This window comes from Opisthocomus hoazin, chromosome 5 (assembly GCF_030867145.1).
Source record: "Opisthocomus hoazin isolate bOpiHoa1 chromosome 5, bOpiHoa1.hap1, whole genome shotgun sequence".
In the NCBI taxonomy this organism is placed as follows: Eukaryota; Metazoa; Chordata; class Aves; order Opisthocomiformes; family Opisthocomidae; genus Opisthocomus; species Opisthocomus hoazin.
In genome coordinates this window covers 10024953-10049504 of record NC_134418.1, presented here as the reverse complement: position 1 = coordinate 10049504, position 24552 = coordinate 10024953, and the positions used below count along the sequence as shown (strand labels likewise).

Below are 24552 nucleotides of genomic sequence, written 5' to 3'. Positions count from 1 at the left end.
TGAGCAGCCACCTCTCAGGAGTTACTGTCTAATCTAATGAGACCCTGAATTACTATGGGACAATGGGGTCACATATAGGTGATATGGTTGTCATATCAGGAGACTTTTAATAAGCAATTCAAAATAAATATTTTTCAAGATTTTAAAAAAAATACATACTAGTGGATTTATGTCAGCTTTACAATACAGCTGAGGCAAAGACAGGTTTTCAAGTAACATGGTGATGAAGTATCCTTTCGATAAAGAGGCACCAGGGGTCTCTACAGTATTTGAAAAAGCATGCACTGTATATGGCAAATAAACGTGGCTACAGTGTACTGGGTTGTTAAAGCTGAATTACAACTGTTATTGTGATCCTCACTTAACCTCTCCAATTGCTAATTTTTTCACACACTGTCCCAGAACAGAAGTTAATTTAGGGAAAGCACTTTAAACAGAATTGATGCACTGGGGTGAGAACAAAACAAGCCTACCATTCCTCATTGGTTCCAGTGGGCTTTTTGAGGCTGAAACACTCCCACTTGGTTCAGCTGTTTTTGTATTTAAACTTGAATGGTTTTGAGTCAAAACCAAAGAACATCTGTTCGGCAATTTTAAAGCTAGACATATTTAACATTTTTCCCTTGATGTGCACGATTTGATTCACTGCCCTGTTGTACTGATGTTACTGGAGGGGCTTTGTGCATGATTTAGAAGGCAGCTCAGCAGTGCAGGACACCCAAGTGGCAAGCAGGCAGAGAGCATGCTGTTGGGCTGGTGCAGGGCCAGGAGCCACAGCTTCTTCAGAGAGGCATTTGTGAGCGGCAGTAGCTGTCAGCTCCTGGTCCAAATGCAGTTCTGAGCTCAGCAAAAGCTGCTGCATTCCAGTGAGGCAAAGCACCTCCCACTAGCCAAGCAGCTGCAGGACCTTTTTTCCTTGAGAGGCAGGATTGCCAGATTCCAGCCAGGTTTCTGCAGGAATACGTACCCTCTTTCTGAGGAGAGAAAAATGAAGCACTTCCAGACCAGCAGTGTAGCCCTCATTATCCTGAACCTCAGGAGTGCCTCTCCTCATTATTATCTCTTAGACCTGCAAAGCTGCTTTTCTGCTCCAGGTTTGCTGGGGGAAAAAAAAAAAAAAAAAAAAAAGCACATATGCATATTCTGAGATTAAAAAGCTCTGAAAGAGAGGAAAATATTTGCTGGTTTACTATCAATTATTTTATTAGCTGGACTGTTTCTACTTAGTCAACTATTTTATTTATTGAAGAAAGTGTCAGATGTGCTTTTTTTAAAGGCTGTAATTAAACACAGTCAGGAGTCATTAGATTATTCAAAAAGCCTGCTGCTTCTCAGTAACTAATAGCAACTACCAAAACAAGGGGGGGGGGGGTGTTTAGGGACTAGGCCTAGCTCTGAGCGCAAATGCCTCTTGGAGAGCAAAGGCACATACTATACTTAGAGATTCCATCTTTACACTATAGAATGATGTACTTGGCAATTAGTTCCTTCCAAGCTGGATTTGAGAATTGCCTCTTTCCAAACACCAAAATTAACCAAGATTTAAACTGTCAACTTTTGCACAAAACTGGGCTTTGAAGATGATTATGCCATGAGTCACCTTCTGCCTTGAGATCAGCCATTTAAATCTGGTGCAGGTTGAGCTTTTTAGCTAGCACTTTTTATCCAGGTGGAAAAGAGACTGGATATTGTGGTGTGGGATGTTTCTGAATCAGTGAATTCTGGCTTTTCTATCTTCTAACCAGTGTTCAGTTGCAAATGTCATGGGAGAAAAAGAGGAGGGTATAAAGGCAGTAGAAATGGTAACTCTCCAGAATAAAGAAAATATCCCTTCTTAATATCCCATCTTTGTCTGAGACAGATAAATGTTAAAAAATACCTTTGTTGCACCAGCAAAATAAAGCCAGAAGAAAATGTCTGGGCACTGTTCATGTCTCACCACATTGTGTTGGCATTTCCATTTGACATGCAGGCTTGTCAGTTTTGAGCGTTGCTGTGAACTACAGATGCTTTTAGAATAAGTGATAGAGGAACATAGATTCCCATTCAAAATAGAACCTGTGCTGAATGTCTATTCCAGGTCTAAAAAGGTCTGAGATTTACTAGTCATACAGACAATTTTCCAGCTGCACTAACACTGAGGGAGGGAGAGAACATACTGAGGTGCTCTCTGTCTTTTATTTTTCAAGCTGGTTTTGAAATCTCCAAACATAAATATTTCCTCTGTTTCTAGAGACCAGCTGTTCAGTAAGAGGTGGGAAATGGAGGGAGCAAGAGACAAGCAGCTTTGAAATCTGCTCATATTGGCATGGCTGAATTGTATTAACTCATCCCTTGGCTGACAGCATGCAAAATATTAGACAATTCACAGAGGATTTTCCCACCTGTGCATTTGTTAGTACATAGAAGAAAATTATTTGTAGTCCCTTTTCGCTGTCTCTCCGATGCTAGACATTAAACCAAGTGTGACTGGCGAGGGGCATCCTTCATTCTGCGCATCAGAACTGCAGTGGCTGGGACTCGCCATGTGTGCCACTTTTTGTTGGTTATCATCTCCTTCAGGAGCCGACACCAATATTGCAGAAAGATGACTGAACTGAGGACAGATTAAATAGAAAGGCAAGCTGCAGGCACTGCCGGGCTAGGAGCAGCCACTCACACAATAAAAAGCAACAGAAATATCGCACAGCAAACCACCCACCCGGTGCTGTGCTGCTGAGGAGCATGTTGAGACAACCACCACATCAAAATACTCCAGCCTCCCTCATCTCTACTTTTTACAACAGACCCAGACTAAAGCCTGGAAATCCTCCTCCATGTGTGCTTTTACATGGCTTCACTGCTATGTATATTTTAGTACGTTGCATTCATGTGCTGGGCTAACATCACGTAAAATTTTTATATAAGCATTGTTGTTCCTCTTCTACTCTTATGAGGGAGAGTGTGATATTTGGAGAGGTTTTTCAGTTAAGTGTATGATGCTTCTGTGTGACAGACAGCAGGCCAAAAACTTGCTCTTCCCTTTGGAGGGATGAGTAATAATTTAAGATGATCCTTAATATCTAGAAGAGATGTGTTTTCAGTCTGTGAGCTACTTCCCAAAAATCCATCTACGCTGGCAGTTATGACTGAGAGGAAGGATCATATGCTCTCAGCCACCGAAGCAACCTTCCCTGCATCTGCATCTCACTTGTCAGCACCAGCTTCCACACTGTTCTCCTTACTTCTTCACCCGGCCCTGTCTATGGATTGTCTTTCTCCATCAAGTCTGACCGCTGGTTATGGACAGCAAAGACAGGAGGCACAGTGCCATGGGGGATTGCTGCTCACCACTACCCACACTCGCAAGCTGCAGCACCCAGATGAACGAAGCATATCTATATAACTTCAGAAAAGCTTCTGGACTCAGACTGGATGGCTGCTCAGGCTTGTACTTAGGGCATTTCTTTACAGGCTTCTACCGAGCCGGGGTTTGAAAATTATCCTAAAGTTTTCCATAATTATCAGACATATTCTCACCCTTTCTGTGCATCTATTCTCCAGCTGTCAAATGGGGATAACTGAAGTTCTCAACTCTCCCAAGTTGAAAAGCTTACCCTTGTGGCAAAAATCTTCACAGTGCCTCGGGAACAGTATTGTTTACTCCGGTCAGCACCTCAGAGCAGTGTCATTTACAGTTTCCAGGCCACAGAGCAGCTGGGAAATCACGACAGAGACCCAGAGTTTGAGCATGGGAAGCCAGCGCCGAGAGCAGGAATCAGTTTGATATGCATGTGGGTGTTTTGAGTTGTTAAGGACATACACTGCAGTGTTCTGTAGCAGCCGTGTTTCCTGAGGACTTGTGGCATCGCGCCAAGTAGACAGCACCCCTGCAGATCTGAGAGCAGGTTATGTTTCAGAATGTTTTCCTCCGCCTCCAGACCTCTTTAGCAGTCAAAATGGGAAGCGGGTGTCTCCAGGCATCTTTCCAGAAGCCTCTGAACAGATGCACTCATGCAGCAAAACTCAACTGGTACATTCATGTCCCCTTCACCTTGGTATTTGCAGTGCATAAAGTATGGGCCCTACCTTTGCTGCTCCTTTGGTTGGATGCCCGCTGGCCTTTTGTCTAGTTGCTAAAGTAGGAAGTATCTAAGTAGGAACAAAACTGAGTTAAAGTCTGACAGATCATTAGTATCTGCCAGATACTATTGGCTCAGGCTTCTTAATGGTCATCACTGTTGATAAAAGTGTTAAGCTCTATAGGTAGGTGTCCCTTCTGAAGTGACACCACTAAGCTGAAATTTAACCCTTCTACACATTTCCAGTCATTGTCAATCATTGCCAATCAATGTCATTGAAACAATGGGATAAATCACCAGTCCTTCATCTATTCCTGCTTCTATTTAAAGGTGATAAACAGTTGGTCTCACGTAAGATCTCACCAGCGCTCCTTAGTCAGCATGATTGTTCTGGACTTCCTGGCACTCTGACAAACTGAGCAAGTAAGGTTATTTAGGAGCCTGGAGCTAGGATGGATGGAAAGGGAAAGTAGACAATATGCTGCCACCTTTTGGTTATAGAAATGTGAACAGGTATTGTCTGGAAAGATCTATACAGTGGAAATTAAAAGACATCTACGCTTGTTTTCTGTAACAGAACAACCTGAAAGTCCATACAGACTGAGATGCATCCCTTCATGTTCTAAATTGTTGCTATGAAATCGGTTCATGTATTTCATATGTGTTCAGTCTTGTTTGGGCTAATTAATAATTGTCAATCAATAGTTAATAATTTCTCTCATTTAAAACATACAGGGTTGAGTTCACTCACCTAAAACTAATGCTTTGCATCACTAAGCTGGTTTGAGGAACACAGCTGCAGAAACAGAAGGTACAAGATCTCATGAACTAGTAGCTTGTAAAAGTAAGTTACTGCATGCCATAACTCCTGTTTGGCTGTCTACTCAGACACACACACTTACGGCAGCCCGACATGTTCTTTACTAGGTTCGTCATCAGTACGTTACAACTTTTAACCTTAACTGTTTGTCTGGGATTTTCTGTGCTGGCTGACTGCTGAGGACCTGAATGGTATTTTGTTTACTTGTTTATTAAAACGTTGGTTTAGCTGCCTGTGAGAATAAAAGATGGAGGGATGCTCATCTTAACAAAAGAAATGCAAGGTTCTGTTAAAAATTTTGTGCGCCTTCGTTTGATGCAGAGCCTTGAAATTTAACAGAGGAGCTATCTGTATCAGGGCTGTGCTTCTCTTTGCCCCTATGAGTCATTGCACAAATTTGGGCCAAGTGATAAGCCTTTGAAAACCTCAGTTGAAATATGTTCTTTAAAGACTTATGGGAGCTTGTGAGCTCAGGTCCATGAATGTCCTGTCACTCTCAGCTCCCATGTGCCAAAGGCTCTTTACATTTACTGTGCATACAGATTCACTGAGCGTGTCCCATCCTGAGACACAAAAATCCATCAAACACTTGATCTTCTGTTTCTCAGTGCTGGCACTGACTTCTCAATCTCTTCTGCCGGCGTATGCGTAATGTAAAGGGGGATCCTGTCTCTCTGTACTGCAGAAGGGACAGGAATTCTCCAAGCACCATCGAAGCAGTGTTGATAAGCCTGCAATGCTCTATACCAGTGACACACTGATCCTTGAGACAGTCTGCCTTTGATAGTCTGCAAGATTTAGCTGTGGGACTACTTGCTAGGGTGCTGAGGGTCCCTCAGGTGGAACACCTGAACAATACACTCTAAGGGTGTCTGGCCATGAGATCACCTTACAGGACACTGCTCGTGCAACCTGTGCAGGCTGCATTCGGTGCACGTCCCACCTGGAGTAGCCCCAGTCACCCAGCCATGAGCAAAGCTGTGCAGCAGACCTGAACTAGGCCATCATGCTGCATCACGCCGTTGTTACACCACACACGGGCACTTATGCAAAGTGTGTCGGTCTCAGGAAAGACTCGCAGACCTTTAATATACTAAAGGTGCCACCCTACAGCATCTGCTGCACCACACTCCAAAAGCTGGGAGTTAGAGAGCACCCTTGTACCTTCAGGAGTTGTGGGCTCTCCTGCCATTTGGAAGAGTATCCAGAAGACCACAGACATGAGAAAATCACTAGGAATTATCTTGTTTATGCACTGATCACTCACTGGCAGTCCCAGCAGAGGCACTCAGCACCTTCACAGGCACTGTCATATGAAGATCAAGAAGCTGAAGGAGACCTACAAGAAGGCTGTTGGTAGGAATTTTGAGGCAAAACAACCCCCATCTATGCGTTATCACTTTTTCAGGGGGTTTAGCTCCATCACCCATCAGGAAGAGGAAAAGGGGAACTGATTTTATCTCGCTCTCGTTAAGGAAGGAAGTGGTGTATTGATTTACAGTGCAGTGCTGGCCTTAACCTCTCGGGGCTGAGGGCATCCTGTTATCCTTCACAGGTCAGGATCACGCCATTAGTAACCTGAGTCAGAGCTGAGAAACAGCAAGACACATCCTTCCAGAGGTAAACAATGATTCCTTTTCCTACCAGTAAATCCCCCTAAGGCTCTTGGCAACCAGAATTCCCTCTCCCCATCTCAGCACTCATCTTCCACAGACCTCAAGAACTGGTTTGTATCCACCTTCAAAGCGCAGGGGTTTTTATCCATAGGCTCAGCACCAGCACAAGACACGCAGTTGCCCAAAGCAGTCACTGAAGCCACATCAGGTTAGAGAGGCAGGGAAATACCTGGACCATCAGGCCTGCTAGAAATACTTGCAGGGATGGGCTTTTTTCTTCCTTTTCTCTCCCTCTGCAACTTTTCCATCATTTTTAGGGAAGCATATCTAGCTTGTTGGTATAGAGCTGTATATAGCTGCTCACTGCACAGAATGGACCGTGGTATGGAGATGAGTCAGGATTGTGTAATGAATCAGATCTTGCCCAGAGGATCCTGGCTCTTTTTCTTGCAGAAAGTGAACACAATGACTGCAGAAAGAAAAAAAGTGGTTGCTGGCTAAGGCATTTGCTGCTCAGAAGGACCGGATTCTATTTTTGTCTTTCGCACAGACTACTAAATTAGCCACTTCAAACCCATTTTTCATGGGTGACCATGAACTGGGTGCAGGGTTTTGCTGAAAGCCTAAATTCTAACCTTGTGCTTTTAAGGCTAAAAATGTAGCTGCAATGTAATATAATTAGCTATAACACTATATCTTTTCCTTACTTTATGAGGATGTTATCAAAATACTTTGAACTCTGTGAAACTCTCCTACACTGTTGCATTCCACTGAAAAGTCCATAACAAAATTACTAACTCTGTCTTTGGAGCAGGATTTGAACAGTAAGTAGTAAGGCATGGAGTCCCACATCAAGCATCAGCGAGAGAACAAAATATTGAATGGCTGCTCATTAAGTGACTATCATCCTTTCTGTGCACTGAAGGGGCTCGCGTCATTAATGACCACCTCACAATCAAACACTAGGGGAGGCCAATCAAAGTTCTGCAAACAACATGAATTCTGGTATTTTCTAACTTCAGAATGCTTGACTTTGTAGCCTTAAAAGCTTCATATGATTTTTGTGTCAAATTTCAAAATACATTATGTAAAACAAAGCATTAAGAATCATAAAAGGAATCCCTGTAGATTAAAAGTGCATTAAGACTGACATGTCTGAGACTTTAACCCTGATTAGTGTGGATTAGTTTAAACCTACACATTTATCAAAGCAAGCTTTATCTTAATATTAGAATTGTAACAGGCTCCACAGAGTTTTGAATGAGTTGAACTAAGCCACTGTCAAACAGTAACAAGGCTGTGCAAATCTGTGTATAAACAGACTCAATGTAATAATATGAGAGACATTTAAAGAGATAGGGAAAGTGTAAATCAATAGACAGTATTTTGCTATTTTAGCTAATTATTCCCTTTGGAACAGTACACTGAGGAAATTATGCCTGTAGCTAACGTATTGGAGCATCTGAGTCCCATTCATGAGCGCATGAAGCTGACACATTTGGTCCTAGGTCTGTGGCACTGCAGTGGGTTGGTTTTTAAGCTCCTTCTCTGAATTCATCAGGATATGAGTTGCTTGAGCTGTCAGTAACAGATCCTGCCTCTTAAATTCGAGCTGTAGGAGGTAAAACACAATCCCAATACATCAGCCAAGAGGATGGGATCACACTTGTAAATCAGCTATTAGAACACTAAGGATTTTCATGTTTATGGTTTCACACAGCAGACCTCTCTCTATACCCACTTTCATCTGTCTTTGTACCTCGTATAGCTGCCAGAATTATGTTTTCCAAAGACCTTTAACTGAATTTACTCAAAGATGCAATAATGCTGTCATCTCTGCATGTGTGACTGAAATGCTCTCCTCTGAGCTTCCTCCCTGTATTCCTGCAAGCTCTTCTGAAAAGCTGATCCTGGAATCAATTTTGGAAAGGTTTGTATGTGATTCATCAGGACCTTTAGCATTTCATCTGTGAACATTTTAACAGTGAAAAAGCAAATAGTGAATGACACTAAAACAAAAAAAACTTAAATCCACCATTATTTTCATGTTCATCACCACTTCATGCTTGGCTGGGATCAGCTTTCCCTTTGCTTGCTCGTTCCCTGTTCTGCATTTTCCTGCCATGTTGTTAAATGTGCAAAGAACTGGTTTACCCCTGCTCTGTCAGCATCAGCATTTTACCATGTTATTCCCCCTAACCACTGTGGAAAGGTTCGGTGTAGCCTGCAGGTTAGGACTGTGATAATTCTATTTCAATTTCAAGGCTTGTATTTTAAGTGCTAGGTTTAAATGGAGATCTCTACACAAGGCATCCGGCAGCTTAGCATTTGGCAGTTTGCGAAGAAGCTGGGTACCTAATCCAATGGTGGAGTTACTTTCCTTGCTCCGTATCACTTCATATGTAATTAAGATACGGTTGTACTACAGGGCTTTGTGCATGTCGGTGTGCAATCTATTGAACGTAGTCACAGTAAATTACACACTCATCATTATCCCATGAAGCAGCATAGTACCAGTGAGTCAGTTGCACCTGATGGTCAGACTGCTCTGTGTTCAGTCTTCCTGTTATGCCTGATCTTCTTGCCATTAAACTCAATGATGGCCTGCTATTGATTTGAAAAACGGCAGGATTTGAAGAGATTTTAAGACTAATGTCAAAATTGCTATAATTAACTTCTTCCAAATCATTTACTGAAATCACAAATATTTTTTGTAATTATTGGGGGGTTTTAATTTCCTGCTTGTTTTTCTCTTCCCTCTTTTGCTCTTCTTACTCCCCTCCTCCATCATTTTGAAAACGTCAGTCCATAATGGCGCCTTTGAAAAGGGCTTTCAGAGCTGTAGATCAAAATCTCTTCTATGTAAGTGGCAATAAAATCCATTTCAAAACATCTTCCTTCATGCTAATTTATACCACCAACAGTAAAAAAGGGATTAACAGATTAAGCTGGATTTAAACATCTTCCGCATTAATACAACTGAAAATTGGGAAGAACACAACATTGTTTCTAACTCCAGCTTTCTCCTCCTTGGTTTCACCCTGTTACATTTCAGAAGAGGAAAAACATAGAGTAAAAATCACCAATCAGATGCTGGATAACTGAGTTAAAGACTTGCCTCATCTAGTTTTCTTACCTGGCCCTAAGCATATAATTAAATCTATCCCAGTCCTTATCTTCCTCTTTGTCAAACAGGGTAACACGTGTACAAATTTCATAAAACTGTGAGAATCCTTTTTATCAGGGATTGAGTCAATAAAATCCAATGGCAATTAGAACCATACCGACAGATACAAATAGTACATGTAAACCAAATTTATGCCTTCTGAACCTCACTGTAAATACGTCCAGCAGGACATCACCTCAGTTACAAATATACAACTGAAGTCTTGCTAAAGTGTAATAATAATTTTTTAAAAAGCAAGAAAATATGTAGCACATCAGAGTGAAGCAAATAATACTAATCCAAAATCCATGAAAAAGTAAATTTGTTTAAAAAGTTAATTTACTGGGTCTATAACGGACATGTAACATCAGTTTGTTCTGAGAGTAGCAAGGTCTCAACACTTTATAAGCAATCGCATACTAAATACTGCAAGTTTGCCTGCAAAAACTGCAACCTTGTAAGTTATTATTGCAGTTCTAGAGGCAAGCCAGCCATGCTGAGAAAAACCGTGCTGAAAAAGAAAGTTTGTAAGGAGAGGTAATATGTTTTATTAGATGAAATCAGATCAAATGAGCTGGACATGAGCCGTCAATGTGCACTGGCAGCCCAGAGGGCCAACCGTGTCCTGGGCTGCATCAAGAGAAGCGTGACCAGCAAATCGAGAGAGGTGATTCTGCCCCTCTACTCTGCTCTGGTGAGACCTCACCTGGAGTACTGCGTTCAGCTCTGGACCCCTCAGCACAAGAAGGACATGGAACTGTTGGAGCGGGTCCAAAGGAGGGCTACAAAAATGATCCGAGGGCTGGAGCACCTCTCCTATGAGGACAGGCTGAGAGAGTTGGGCTTGTTCAGCCTGGAGAAGAGAAGGCTGTGGGGAGACCTGATTGCAGCCTTTCAGTACTTAAAGGGAGCCTATAGGAAAGATGGGGACAATCTTTTTAGTAGAGACAGCAGTGACAGGACGAGGGGTAATGGTTTTAAACTAAAACAGGGTAGGTTTAGGCTGGATATAAGGAAGAAATTCTTTACAATGAGGGTGGTGAAACACTGGAACGAGTTGCCCAGAGAGGTAGTGGAGGTCCCATCCCTGGAAGCATTCAAGACCAGGTTGGACAGGGCTCTGAGCAACCTGATCTAGTTAGCAGTGTCCCTGCTCGCTGCAGGGGGGTTGGACTAGATGACCTCTAGGGGTCCCTTCCAACCCAAAACTTTCTATGATTCTAAACACAAGGACTGTAAGCATGAAAGCTTGTTTATTTTTCCACTTCTATATGATAAAATATAATGATGTCTTCCTACAAGCCTAACCTTTCCTATGGACTACAAAAACATTACTCTAAAAGTAAAGCATGTACAAGAAACACTTTACTATGGTTGATAAACATTAACAAGCAAATGGACATATGAAATGACATCATAAAGAACGTCAGTCTGGAACCCTTCCTTCACTCATAAAGCCTTAGATAACTTCTAACTGAAAAAGATTAGAAGATTTATAATCATCTTCACTGTTCTCTACATAGCTCTAAGATTCTGTAAAGCTAGTAATTTTTCTCTGCTTATTTGGATTTTTCTTACAGCAATGAGAAAAACAAAAATAAAAAAACTTTAAAGAGTCATTGTAAAAACATACAAATGGGTGGAGAAAATTCCCTGGCATGAAAGAAATTAAAAGGCTTTTAGCCCATTTTATCTTTAAGTGACTGTAGTTCAAGTTCCCTGTATCCCTTAAACTATGAGAGATGTTTTGATTTCAGACAGAATCCTCAGTTATGCATACTTTGTCATGCTCTTTGGAGGTCTCTGCATTTTTTTCCACTATAATCTGGATTTCTCAAAAAGGCTCCAGTTCTCCAAGCAGTATCTGCACTAACGCTAGGGATCTTCATTGTTAGGCACAAACAGGCATTTACTGTTCATTCAAACAAGCTGGAAGCTGGAAAGCATGTATGCATTTGAAATTTATGGTGGGTGAATTTCTGTAATTCTATGCTTCATGATTTGCATGAATTTTTTTTTTTTTGGTGAATTCTCTGACTTTATATGAACTACTATTACAATTTCTTTGGAACAAGTATTACTTAAACAATGCCTATTAGCCCAAGCATGTCTTACTGAAACACTATCCTGAAGCCACCGTTCTGCAACTGCTAAGTGGTTCCATTAATAAAAACCAATGATTTTGCTGGCTACCCAGACTGTCCTTTCTATCAAGCTCACCAATTGCCTCTACAGCCTGAACTACTGGCGTTTCAGCTTCTGACACATTCCCGTACCAGGAGACCTGTGTATGTACAGCCAAGCCTAGAGCATCAGTGTAGTCTGGTACTCAGCTCCTGATTGTCCTTGGAAAAGAAGTACATGCCGTCCCACTGGAATTCTGCCCAACAAGCTGCAAAAATACAGACACAAATACCAACAAATGAAGGAAACAATCAAAACATAAGCAAAAACTGCCATAAGGAATCTCTCTTTTAATTATAAGAGTAAGAAATACATCAGCAGTAAGTCTGGAAAGCTCACTGGGTCAGCAGCTACCATTAAAAGTAGGAAATCTTTTCTCTGTGGGAGTCATCAACTTGTAAATTCCAGTATTTCTATTTGTGTTACTACCAATGCTGATACTGACCAGGATCCAGAGCAAGCAGAGATGGACTGTGAAATCCAGGTTCTCCGTTGACTCATAAACACGGAAAGAGTTTCAGACCCAGATACCTACATCTCCTAAATCACACCTAGAACATCCAGCGGTATCACACATGGAGTCTCTCAAACAGTGGAATAAGGTATGTACAATACAATACAACTTAATGGCAAGTCCTAGATACCATAATTCCTGTCTAGATATTTTAGTGCGTCCTTTCTGTGCCTCTTGGGCTTTTAAACCTTCTCCAAGTGCTCAGTGTGGGATCTGTGCTAACAAAGTTTCAGTTCTTTTCTACTTTAATTTAAACAGTGACACAAAAATGGTCTTTTTTGATAAAGCACCGGCTGGGCTGCCAGTCTGTCAGATGGTTTGAAAATTGTTTGGACCACTAGGCTCAACTGGTAAAAATGAATGGTTGACCCGTAGCCTCGTGAAGAACACAGTGTTTAGTGTCTTGATCAGAGGCCCAGATGATGACACAGAACGCACCCTGAACAAATTTATGGACACCAAATTAAGGAGTGGCTGCCATGAGGACTGGCAGAACTTAATCCAGAGAGATCTCGATAAATTTGAGGATTAGGCCAACAGATACATCAAGATCAACAGAGCAGAATAACCTCAGGCATCAGGACAGGAAACTGGCTGAGCATCAGCCCACAAAAAGGACCAGCAGATGATGGCAACGTCAGGCTGAACATGAGCCCGTTCAAGCCAACAGTGCACTCTCACTGCAAATAAAGCAAACCGCACCGTGGACTCCATCGAGAGAGGTGTGGCAGGGAAGGTATTATCCCACAGTCATTAAAACAGAGAAATTAGGAGCAAGAATTTTCACAGAGGCTGACAAATTCTACTTTAACTAAATGTTTATCTGGTATGCATAGAAAGAAAAAGAGCACCTTTTCAAAAAAAGGGGCATAATCTAGCTGGCAAATTAGAAGGTAGCAATCCCCGCCAGAGCAGCGAGTTTCTGGAATAGCATTCTGCCTTCAGCAGCAGGGTAAAGCAATCAAACTAGTTGTAAAATGGAGTTTAATGACTTATAAAAAGACTGACGTAATAGTGTTGCATGTGACAACAAGTGGTGATGTAGGAGGTCTCATGCAGTCCTACATTCCTGAATTTTGCATGCATAGAGTGATAAAAAATGAAATAATATGGTTTCTGAAACACAATAAAGAAAGAGAGAAAATGAGAGCGAAACATACGGATGTTGGCAACAAAATATCAGGGGGCAATAAAGAGGGAAGCAATCTTCCCTGAAAACTTGGTGACTTTCTTGTCAGAAACCACAACGTTGTCTCAACACAGCCTGATGCCACCTGCCTTTAACATCCCTCATTTTGGGGCACAATGTCATTGTGATGAAGCAGTAATGTCTCTAGCAAAACAGCAATACCGCATTTTACACAGTGTACGCCATGGGATGTCAAGTAACAGATGATCCTGAATGATTCCCTTGAATCCCTTACCTACAAAACAGGCCCGTTCTGCCATTGGGTCCTATCATCATAAGCAGAGACGATTTGAGGCACCACACATGCACAAATATATGACTTTGAAAGAACAAGTTTATTTGTGTGCAGCACTTTGCATTTTAGGTCCCAGTGGTGCCACGATTGAGAGACGGGACACCGCTTGATGCAAGCAGAATGTACGTTTTATTGCCGCTGCACACATACATTTATACAGATCAGAAGACAGCATGTTTTAAACTGATTGGTTAAGTTTCAAACTAGGCACTCATTAATTGGTTAACACAAACGCTGGGCAGACACACATTTTTTAAGCTTATCTTAACAGACACATTCCTTAAGTTTATCTTAACTAGGGCAATACTTCCTCCTTCAAGATGGCTCGCACTATCTCGTTTCCCCCCAGGGCTTGTGACCGACAAGTTCCAGCACGTCCTCCTTTATCAATCGCGCCACACTGGGGGCCCTGCTGAGACCAGTCGAACTCTGACCTACATCTCCCCCTTACTGTTGCACGATAAGAACCCTTTTTATCGAGCGTGTTATTAGTTTTTGCAAACACTGCAACAGGTATGGAAGGAGCAATAACAGAAAAATAAAAACAGCCAAAGCATACACTGCTGTCTTTATAGCATTTACACAAAACCCATGGTTCACAAGTGTTACAGAAAAGACATGAAACCTTCGTGACTGGTGTCTCTGTACACTGGTTCATACAGTCCTTCTATGTTTATGATTCAACCGTCCTGATTGTCCCGATCCTCTTGAGGAGATTCACCGACTTGTTGATCAGAAGGTTGGTCCTGGGTGCGATCCGGTTCGTCCTCAGACGGTTGTGGAAACGATTCGCGGAAAGGCCGCACGCTTTTCGCTGGAATCCATCGGGGGCCTCTTTCTGTTTCGGGATCTCGAATCAATACAGGAGCCTTGATTGTTGCTTCAAATGAAGCGTTTGTATTAAAATGACGAACTATCGGAGGGTTGTTGTCTAACAGAGAACAATTCAAAAAATTAAAAACATATAAGGCTTTCTGTAGACGCTCCTCAGGGGTAGCAGTCCCTACTCCCCCTTTTTGTTGTTGTAATAAACGTTTCAGAGATTGATGAGAGCGTTCAATTAAAGATTGGCTTGTAGGGGAGTGAGGAATGCCAGTAATGTGAGTAATCCCCCAGGAGTTAAAAAAAGCTTTCGTTGCGGTGACAGGTAGGCAGGGCCGTTGTCCATCTTGATTTGAGAGGGTATACCTAAAGTGGCAAAGGCACGCATTAAATGTTTTTGAACATCACGTGTCTTTTCTCCTGTGTGGCAGGAGGCAAACAAGGCACCAGAAAAGGTATCAATGGAAGAGTGAATACATTTTAGATGACCAAATTCTGAAAAGTGGGTTACATCGGTTTGCCACAGTTGTAAGCTCTGCAGTCCCCTAGGATTAACCCCTCCCGTTATCGACGGAAAGGAGTGTTTTTGACAGTCAGGACACATGGCGATAATGTTAGTTGCTTGCTGGGTAGTGAGGTCAAATTGTCGTTTAAGACCTCCAGCGTTCTGGTGAAAGTAAGAATGGCTGAGTTTAGCCTGTGCTACGCGATCCGGTAATACTTGCACTGGTAACGTAAGCATATCAGCTCGTCGATTCCCTTCTGCAATAAAACCAGGTAAAACAGTATGTGCTCTGACGTGCATAACAAAATAGGGATGAGGGCGCGAGTCCAGGAGGAAAATAAGTTCCTGCAATAAAGCAAACAATTCAGAATGTGAGACATCACGTAACACAGGTGCTTCAGCTCGTTCAACAGTTCCTACAACATAAGCTGAGTCAGTAACTATGTTAAGCGGTGTGGACCATTTTCGAAAGACTCGAACAACTGTAGTCAGTTCTACTATCTGAGGAGAACCAGGTACAGTCTCTATATCTGAGGTCCATTGTCCACGCTGGTCATCCCACCATAGGATGACCGATTTATGCGACTTTCCAGAGGCATCCGTAAACACGGTGAGGGCCTGCAAGGGTTGGTTGCTTCTTTTTGGCCTGGACAGAAGATGAAAGTCAGCATTGAGTAGCTTATGAGATGGCGGGTGAGAGGTAAGTTGACCTGTATAGCCAGCTATCGCTATACTGAAGGCGTCGGATTGTTGGTGGAGCCACTGTAAATAAGTACTTGTCACAGGCAAACAGATGCAGGCAAAGTCCATCCCTGATAGTGTCAATAAACGTTGCCGGGCTCTAATGATTAAGGACGCAAACATCTTGTGCTGTGTTGAAATAGTCTTTGAAGACTGATTGGGTAAGAAAACCCATTCGATAATCAGCAGTGGGTCCGGTTTCTGAGAATCCCACTGAAATATTAGCGCATGAGGTTGTCGAGCGGGGTTTAAAATAATCAGAAAAAAGGGTAGCTCGGGAGCCCATCGATGTGCTTGTCGAAGACTAATTGCTGTAGCGACCTTTTGCAGGGAAGTAGTGGCTTCAGGGTCAAGACTGCGGGGGGAGCGCAAGTCAGTGTCCCCTTTTAGCAGTCTAAATAAAGGACCTAGGTCCGCATTAGAAATCCCCAACAGTGGTCGGACCCAATTGATTGTTCCTAACAATTTCTGTACATTGTGTAAATTTTGTATGTCTGTCTGTAGAGGTTGGAGAGTTATAGTTTGGGCCCTGATGCGCCAACCTAAGTATTTCCATGGAGATATTTTTTGAACCTTTTCCGGCGCAATACAGAGGCCTGCCGAGTTAACGGCAGCCATGACAAGGGCTACAGCTTCCTCCATGACCTCGTGAAGTTGTGCAGCCACTAGGATGTCATCCATATAGTGATACAACAAGACATTGGGCATCGTAGTTCTAACAGGGGTGAGTACTATAGTTACGTACCACTGACAAATCGTAGGACTATTCTTCATTCCCTGTGGCAGCACAACCCACTGGTATCTTTGCAATGGGACTTGCATGTTGACGCTTGGAACTGAAAAGGCAAATTTAGGAGCATCGTTTGGATGCAGTGGGATATTAAAAAAGCAGTCTTTGAGGTCAATAACAGTCAAGTGCCAATCTCGAGGGATCATAGTAGGGGACGGGAGTCCTGGCTGAAGGGCTCCCATGTCTTCCATAGCATCATTAATTTTCCTAAGGTCATGGAGTAAGCGCCACTTGACAGTTTGTTTTTTGATGACAAAGACGGGTGAATTCCAAGGGCTAGTGGAGGGCACAATGTGCCCTCTTGTTAACTGCTCCGTGACTAATTCCTGGAGGGCGCGAAGCTTTTCCAGAGGGAGGGGCCATTGATCTACCCAAATAGGGTCATCGGTTTTCCAAGTTAATTTCAGGGTGTCGCGCACTTCAATGGCCCCACCTAAAAATGGGTCTGAATGGACATTCCCCATTGAGACAGTACGTCGCGCCCCCACAGAACCATAGGAACAGGTAACACAAAAGGCTTAATAGAAGCCGTATGCCCTTCCGGACCTTGGATTTGGATTAATTCCACGCTTTGGTGACTTTTACCAGTTCCCCCAATTCCAGCCAATGTCTGGGAAACGTTAGCTAGAGGCCATTGTGGAGGCCACTTGGCCTGGGATATTACTGTAACATCAGCTCCAGTATCAATAATCCCATTTAGCATTACTTTCTGCCCCCCACGAATAAGGGTACATTGGTACACAGGTCGTTTCTGAGAAATAGACTGTACCCATAAAATTTGTGGGTTCCCCGTAGATCCAAACCCTCCCTGCCTTTGTTGAGGCTGGTTAGGAACTGGGGAGTCCGTTACTGTGGGAATCAATACCAATTGTGCTATACGGCTGCCTTTTGGCACTGTGCAGGGAGGAAACGGGGTCCATGCCATGATTTTAATTTCATCAGTACTGTCAGAATCAATAACCTCTGGTAGTACAAAAAATCCTGACAAGGTGGTAGATGATCTTCCTAACAAGAGCGCTTGAGTTTTTGGGGGTAGGGGCCCCGAAACGTTTGTTAACAATAAGTGAACCGAGGAATCGAGCAACGTTACTGTGTGGGAGGTTGCCAGGTCCAGTCCGGCGCTACCGGCTGTTGTTGGGTGGAGACTTGAGACACTGCTGGTTCCCTCCGTGGGGGCTGGAACGTCAGCTGCGGTACTTGTGTCTGCGCACATCGCTGCCCCGCGCTCCGTGATCGGTTTCCCTGTATCGGTTGACCTTGGAAATCATACTTAGACCGACATTGATTAGCATAATGACGCCCTTTTCGGCATCTAGGACAGACCCCAGGGGCCTGGGGCCTGGTACCAGCATTGGTAGCCAAACAGTTCTTTTTCAAATGACCAGGTTTGCCGCAACCATAACAATTCCCGGGCCTCCCAGAGCCGCGCATGGCCGCGAAAGCAGCAGCCATGGCTTCAAATTTATGATCCACAGTGCCAATTCTATTACAAGCCTCTACCATCTCCACCAGTGTGGGGTTTGGATTTGGGAGAGATTTCAGTAACTTTTTACAATCCACATTAGCATTTTCTACAGCCAATTTTAACAACAAAATCTCCCGCGCTTCCATATTGTCTATCTGACGCTTCAGAGCTTGCTTCAGCCTGTCAATAATCTTCATATAAGGTTCCCGGGGGTCCTGGGTAATCGTAGTGAAGGTTTTTTGCGGTTTTTGTGAGTCAGGGACCTTAAGAAGGGCTTTTTTAGCTTCTTCACGAATCGCCTCAAGAGCTTCCCGTGGGATATCCCGGGCTTGAGCCGCCGGATCAGAGTGTTGACCCGTGCCAGTAAGGTGCTCGATAGTCAGCGCAGCTATAGCTGCATTGCCGTGACCCACGTAAGTCATAAGAAGTGCCTGTAGTCCCCCCTTCCAGTGTGACTCCCACAGGGAGTACTGTGTCGGAGTCAGTAACAGTTGCGCTAAAGATTTTAAATCATGCGGAGTCATAATATAAGTGTCAAAAACAGAAGACAGCAAACTTGCAAAATACGGGGAAGAAAGCCCGTGCGCAGTAACAGTACGATGCAGTTCCTTAATTACCGGGAAGGATAAAGCCTCCCACTGTGCCCCCCGACCCTGATAAATCATGGGGGCTACAATTGTTTTAGCGATTTCTAACTTCCCCTCCTTCAAGGCTTGGCGTCTTATATTAGCCCACACATCGCGCGGGTTAGGAGGGTAGAGATCCGGTTCTTTTTCAGGATCCACCGGACCCGGGTCAAAAGGATCCCCCTCTGGGGTGTATCTCGCAGCACACACTCTTCAAGGTTTGTTCTCCGACAGCACCGGAGGCACTGTGGGAGAGTTGTTTCCCTCCCCTGCTTTGTCCTTATGATTTTTCTCTTGCGCTTTTAAGGTCTCAAAAACACTCCTCCACCAGGGGAGCATACGCTGCGCTTCAGCGTTCCCTGTTGTTGCCGCGTCCCATAGTTTCACCCCCACATCGTCCCAAAGTTCCCGCGTAAAGATAGTAGACGCAGTTACGGTGGGCATCTTCACTTGTACCCATTTAAGCATTAGTTTAAGATCATGCCCAGAAATATTCTTTCCATGTTTTTGAAGGAGAGCTTTCATAAGCTCATAAACGTCTCTCTCTGGGGAAGACGTCTGACTTCCCATGTTTCCCACAGCTCACCTCTCTGCTCCGGAGGGATTGTTTAGGCCGGCTCCTGCTTCCTTTCAGCAGCTCATTCAACGTCCTGTGGGACTCGCAGCATGCCACGCAGATAGGTGGTTCTCTCCGAATCACGTCGGGGTCACCAATTTGCCGCGATTGAGAGACGGGACACCGCTTGATGCAAGCAGAATGTACGTTTTATTGCCGCTGCACACATACATTTATACAGATCAGAAGACAGCATGTTTTAAACTGATTGGTTAAGTTTCAAACTAGGCACTCATTAATTGGTTAACACAAACGCTGGGCAGACACACATTTTTTAAGCTTATCTTAACAGACACATTCCTTAAGTTTATCTTAACTAGGGCAATACTTCCTCCTTCAAGATGGCTCGCACTATCTCGTTTCCCCCCAGGGCTTGTGACCGACAAGTTCCAGCACGTCCTCCTTTATCAATCGCGCCACACTGGGGGCCCTGCTGAGACCAGTCGAACTCTGACCTACACAGTGGTTTTTTTTAAAACCCCTAATAGCTTTTAATTTTACACATTTTTATGCCTGATTAATGATATCTGTACTGCTCACAGTGATTGTGTTCTTGTTTATTAAAAAGTAATTGAGAAGGTAATCGAGCTCTGCATTCATACACCTCCTTTTGTTACAACGGTACATTAAAAAACCTACTAAAATCAAGAGTGAAAGACAGCCAGCATAAGATGTGGCAAAGGCAAGTACTGCTGTATCACTGGAAGCAGCAGCAACAGCTGTAGGCAGAGATGTGCAGAAAAAGCTAAATGAGTAACTCTTCAGCCAGCCCGGAGAACACCCTTTTGATGACCTCTGAGGTCAAACCTGGGAAGCAAATAAGACCGCAGTGAAACCTGGAAGCCCCACTAATCACCCAACACACCCTGCCAGCCAGGAGGGCAGCACCTATCTCAGAGCAGTGCACACCAATGAAGCCAGGGCAACCCTAAGGACCATACACTACCACCACGCTGATTAGCTGCTGCCGAGCGACACGCGGGGATGGGGGAGAGTAGACAGGGAGTTTCCAAACAGGCAGCTGTGCTTCCTCAGGGATGGGACTGATCACATAGGTATGCCGGTCTGCAGAGAGCTCAAGGAAATTGTTTCATCACTGCCGATAACCTTCCATTTTCAGGCCCCACCAGCCACTACTAGACATCAGGGCCCGAGAGTGGCAGCGTATCAAATGAAACTGCTCTAGAGCAACACAGAAAGGAAATGACTATTTTGAGTTCTACCTCTTACTCTTCATGGGCGTTTACCATCTTAGCTCTGAAGTCACTACACTGTTTTCAAGTTTATTTACAGAAAAAAAAATAATCACAGAATCGTGTGACTGAAGTTGTAAGAGGTTATGATGGCAATGTAAGCATAATCTTGGACACAGGCAGTCAGATAGACCACCACTGCAATATTTACTGCCCATCACACCACACCAATTCACAATAGAAGATGTATCCAGGACACTTTTCATCGCTTTTATCTTTGCTTATTTCTGCCAGAATTGAGTTATACCAGTTTCAAGAGACTTTGCCTGCCAGGGAAGGTAGCTGGCTGTGTCCCAGCTGACACAAGAGGTTACCAAGAGCAAGCTTCTCATTCGACTTGAGGAAGTCAGATAATCCAGTTTTGTTTGAGTAAATTCTCAGACAGTGTTTCCTTTCAGATCCCATTGCTACAGCAAAGATTTAAGATGGGTCAAATAAACTCCCACACGAAATGACAGAGCCACGCAAAATGAAAATACATAAACTCATAATAAGCAGCATTTTATGAACTGAATCTGTATAAAAATTTACTGACAAGTATTAAATCTGACAGTAAATATCATTTTATAAAATCAACTACTGCTTCAGGATAATTTAATTGTATATGTAAAGGCAGTGAAATGGATTTTCCTAAAAATTATGTGCACCTTAGACCCACTGACAAACCTCTGTTGCCAGTTAACATAAAGGACATTAGGCTGTTAGTACTACCAGTGACTCCTTGAGTGCCTGTGACAGCTCTAAAGGTTTAACCACGCAGACAACTTCTGTGTCAGCCTGACACCACAGGGTGAAATTTGTCCTCTTATGCTTTGAAAACCTAGGAAACTGCACTTCAAAAACATATTGAAATATTGACTGTACTACAAAGTTGCAGTGTTTAGAACTCCAGTTACAAACAGAAAAATAAAAATAAAACTGCAGAAAAGCTTATTCAACCTTAATGGAAATGGGGGGGGGGGGAAGAGGGGTAAGAAGGGTGTATTATATGGTAATAGACAATCCACTGCTTTGTCTGCCTTCTTGGGCTGGCCCCTGTCGCCATGGCATGAATCACAGGCTGCAGCCTTGTTGGCTCAGGAACAGCCATTCTTGCCATTGCGGGATGGGATGCCAGCGGGAACTTCGTGCCACTGCTAAGACTAATGTTGTGTTTATTGCACATGCTTCAATGCTTGTTTTAGGAAGTACTGAATCTCCTTGTTCACTGAGAGCTCAATGCCAACACCAGACTGAAACCTCTGCCTACCAGTGTACCACTCCTCGACTTGGGTGCCCAGCTGAGATGCAGTGCTCTTCCCCCCGAACCAGGGAAACTCCAGGCTCCATCCCCATAACGCCCTTCTCAGTATCCAGAGTCACTCTAACAGGTAACACAGCACTCTGCCCTCAGCAGTGCAGGACTAACTCACCCCAGCATATATATATTATTCAACAGGTAGCAAGACAAACTGCAGGTTGGGAAATTCCTGGACCACTGGTTTCAGTGTGAGATTAAGTCGTGTCTCTCTTAAAACAGTTAGAAAGTGGATTCAAAGAGATGAATCTTTGCCTATGTCTGAGTTTTATTTGAATACTGTCACAACTGGGCAAGTGAATCTAGGGTGTTTTCCCCCCAGTCTATCTTGTAGCACGCTCCAGTTCTTCTCAAGATTTTTACATTCAACATCAACTTTGAAAAAGGGACTCACAGCTTAGAAGAAAAACCATCTGCATACAGTTAACTGTGGGATATAAAGCACTTCCAGAGAAATCAAGTGTACCCTCTCTAGCTCCAGGAATCCCTAAGGAACGAGCACTTTTGTATTTGCCACATTACTCTGAAAATCACTACTCCAGCTAAACAAAATTTAGGTAAAAAATAAAAGCTTTATTATATTCAGACAGAAAGTTAAGGTACTAGTAACTAGACAGGACAAAAACACGCTCTTCCAGCTAGCTGGCACTTTGTCTTCATCTCTACAGCATCTGCATGCCCATTCAGTTAACAGCTGATCGGGACAAATTTGCAGGCAATAGGACTGGAGCCAAATTGACTATGCAAAACCTTCCATTCCAGACACATGTCACAGAACAGGCTCCCTTTTCAAGTCGCACTTTGGATAGGAACATAGCAGTGATTACAGTAGCTCAGACTAGACAGCCACGCAGCTCAGTGCTTTAATACTTGACAGTGTCCAAAAACAGATGCTTTGAGGAAAGCATAGGAACAAAGAAAGTATGTAGTTATACTCCCTTAGCTTCCATCAGTGTGCAGCTGGGCATTGCCCGAGAAAGCCGGTACCTAACACCACACAAATTTTATCAGAACAAAGTTACCCTTTCAAAAAATGTTCAGCCCATGTGAACTGGTAGAGCGAGGCTGTACAACTGCACGCTTTGCACTTCAGAGCTGTAGAGTATTTATCAGCTCTGATGCTTAAAAACCATTTGTGCCACCTCATGGAACCAGGTTAACTCTCTGTGTTAGCTACTGCTTGAAGACAACCACCTGCACAAACCATTGCACGTTCTCTGATTTACTTCCTCCAACCCACTTTTAAAACGATTTGGTTACTTTCCTCCTCGCACTCGAAGGTGAGAACATTGCTAGCTTTCTTTGCTTAACTAGATTTTTCTGTAATAACACTATCTCATGGAATATACTCTTTCGAAAGAAGCTGGCAGCAAACAGAGAGAAGGGTGAGATGTTAAGCTGTGCCTCACCAACAGGTTTGGAGAATTTTATCACAATTGTGCCACTTTGCACTATATTTTCAGGATACTTTCTCACAGCAGAGTCCATGCTGTTAAATAAAATCGGACATAAATGTATGAGGGGCTATGCAAGGTAGAGGAACACATGCTCTCCACTCCAGCTAATCCCAAATTCACTCTCCTGCCATGAAACAAATAGCTCCAGTGAACTCGTTGGGCTTTTGCACTACAGTTAAGCATGTACCTAAGTCTCACCAATACCCATGCCTACTTTAAACAGCTGGGTATAATTAATGGAGGGTGAGCTTTACTAGTGATAGAGACATGTTAATTATATGTCTAAACTAATACCATTCCTTTACAACTGCTTTTTAAGCCTTTCGCTTTAATTAATTTCCCATTCTGTTTTCAATTTAAGAATTTATCCCAGTCTCTTATTTACATTTTTTTTTCTGTACAAACTAACAGATAAATAGTTACTCGTGGATAAATAATTGTCCCACAACCATGTACTGAACTAGCATACTGAGAGAGAGGTCAGCTGAAATTCTGGACAGAACAATTTATGTGCTAGACAAACTGTCTCAAAACTTCGATTTTACTGTTCTAAAATGTCAGCTGACTGCATACAAAAGCGTTGTCCTAAATCACGTTTGAGTATATATTGATAGTAGCAACAAAATGGCAGGAGTGCACTTACACACTCATTTTAAATGATTAGCTGTGGAAAAAAATTCCCAATGTACTAATATACAATTTATTCACATGGAAACTCTTTGCTCTAAAACACTTCCACACTGATAAAAGTCCGTGTTTTATAGCAACCAAGAGCTGCAAAAACTCAAGATGTTGGACTAGCAGAAGCTGGGAATAGGAACAAAATCTCCCAGCCCTGCTGAGGAAATACACAGCACCTCAGCAACCGCTGCTCTGCCCTCCTGGGGAAATCCGGTTGTAAACAACCTTCTTTAAAGGAGGAATGCTGTAAAAAAAAAAGTTTTCATTCCAAAACTGAGCGGTAAACTTGCCATGCACTCCTACAACTCCTGTGCTTTAATTTCAGTGAGAAAGACACTAAAACGAAGCCTTTATGCCGCACTTGAAAAACTCCTGGGATTCAGGCAATTAATTCTCCGTGTTCAAGTAACAATGAGCCGACACCCAAGGGAAGGCGAAAGGATGCATAACAACC

General features: G+C 43.2%; 2 protein-coding genes across 4 annotated transcripts in view; both read right to left on the bottom strand.

Annotated features, from left to right (window-relative positions):
• Positions 1 to 19865, bottom strand: part of LOC104329623 (NELL2-interacting cell ontogeny regulator 1) — a 37875-nt gene extending 18010 nt beyond the window's left edge. For 2 of the 3 annotated variants that reach the window (XM_075420376.1, XM_075420379.1), the window contains exon 1: positions 968 to 1051. The gene's annotated coding sequence lies outside the window, so the exon portion shown is untranslated. Of the gene's footprint in view, positions 1 to 967; positions 1052 to 19380 lie in introns of those variants that run through there. The other variant, XM_075420377.1, reaches the window with a different exon arrangement.
• Positions 12671 to 19382, bottom strand: LOC142361491 (endogenous retrovirus group K member 7 Gag polyprotein-like). The gene is made up of 3 exons (XM_075422080.1): positions 17794 to 19382; positions 15389 to 15517; positions 12671 to 12800 (listed from the first exon to the last, which is right to left on the bottom strand). The coding sequence occupies exons 1-3, from the start codon at positions 18831 to 18833 to the stop codon at positions 12671 to 12673; spliced, it is 1299 nt and encodes a 432-aa protein (XP_075278195.1). The 5' UTR covers positions 18834 to 19382.
• Positions 19866 to 24552: the final 4687 nt, after the last annotated feature.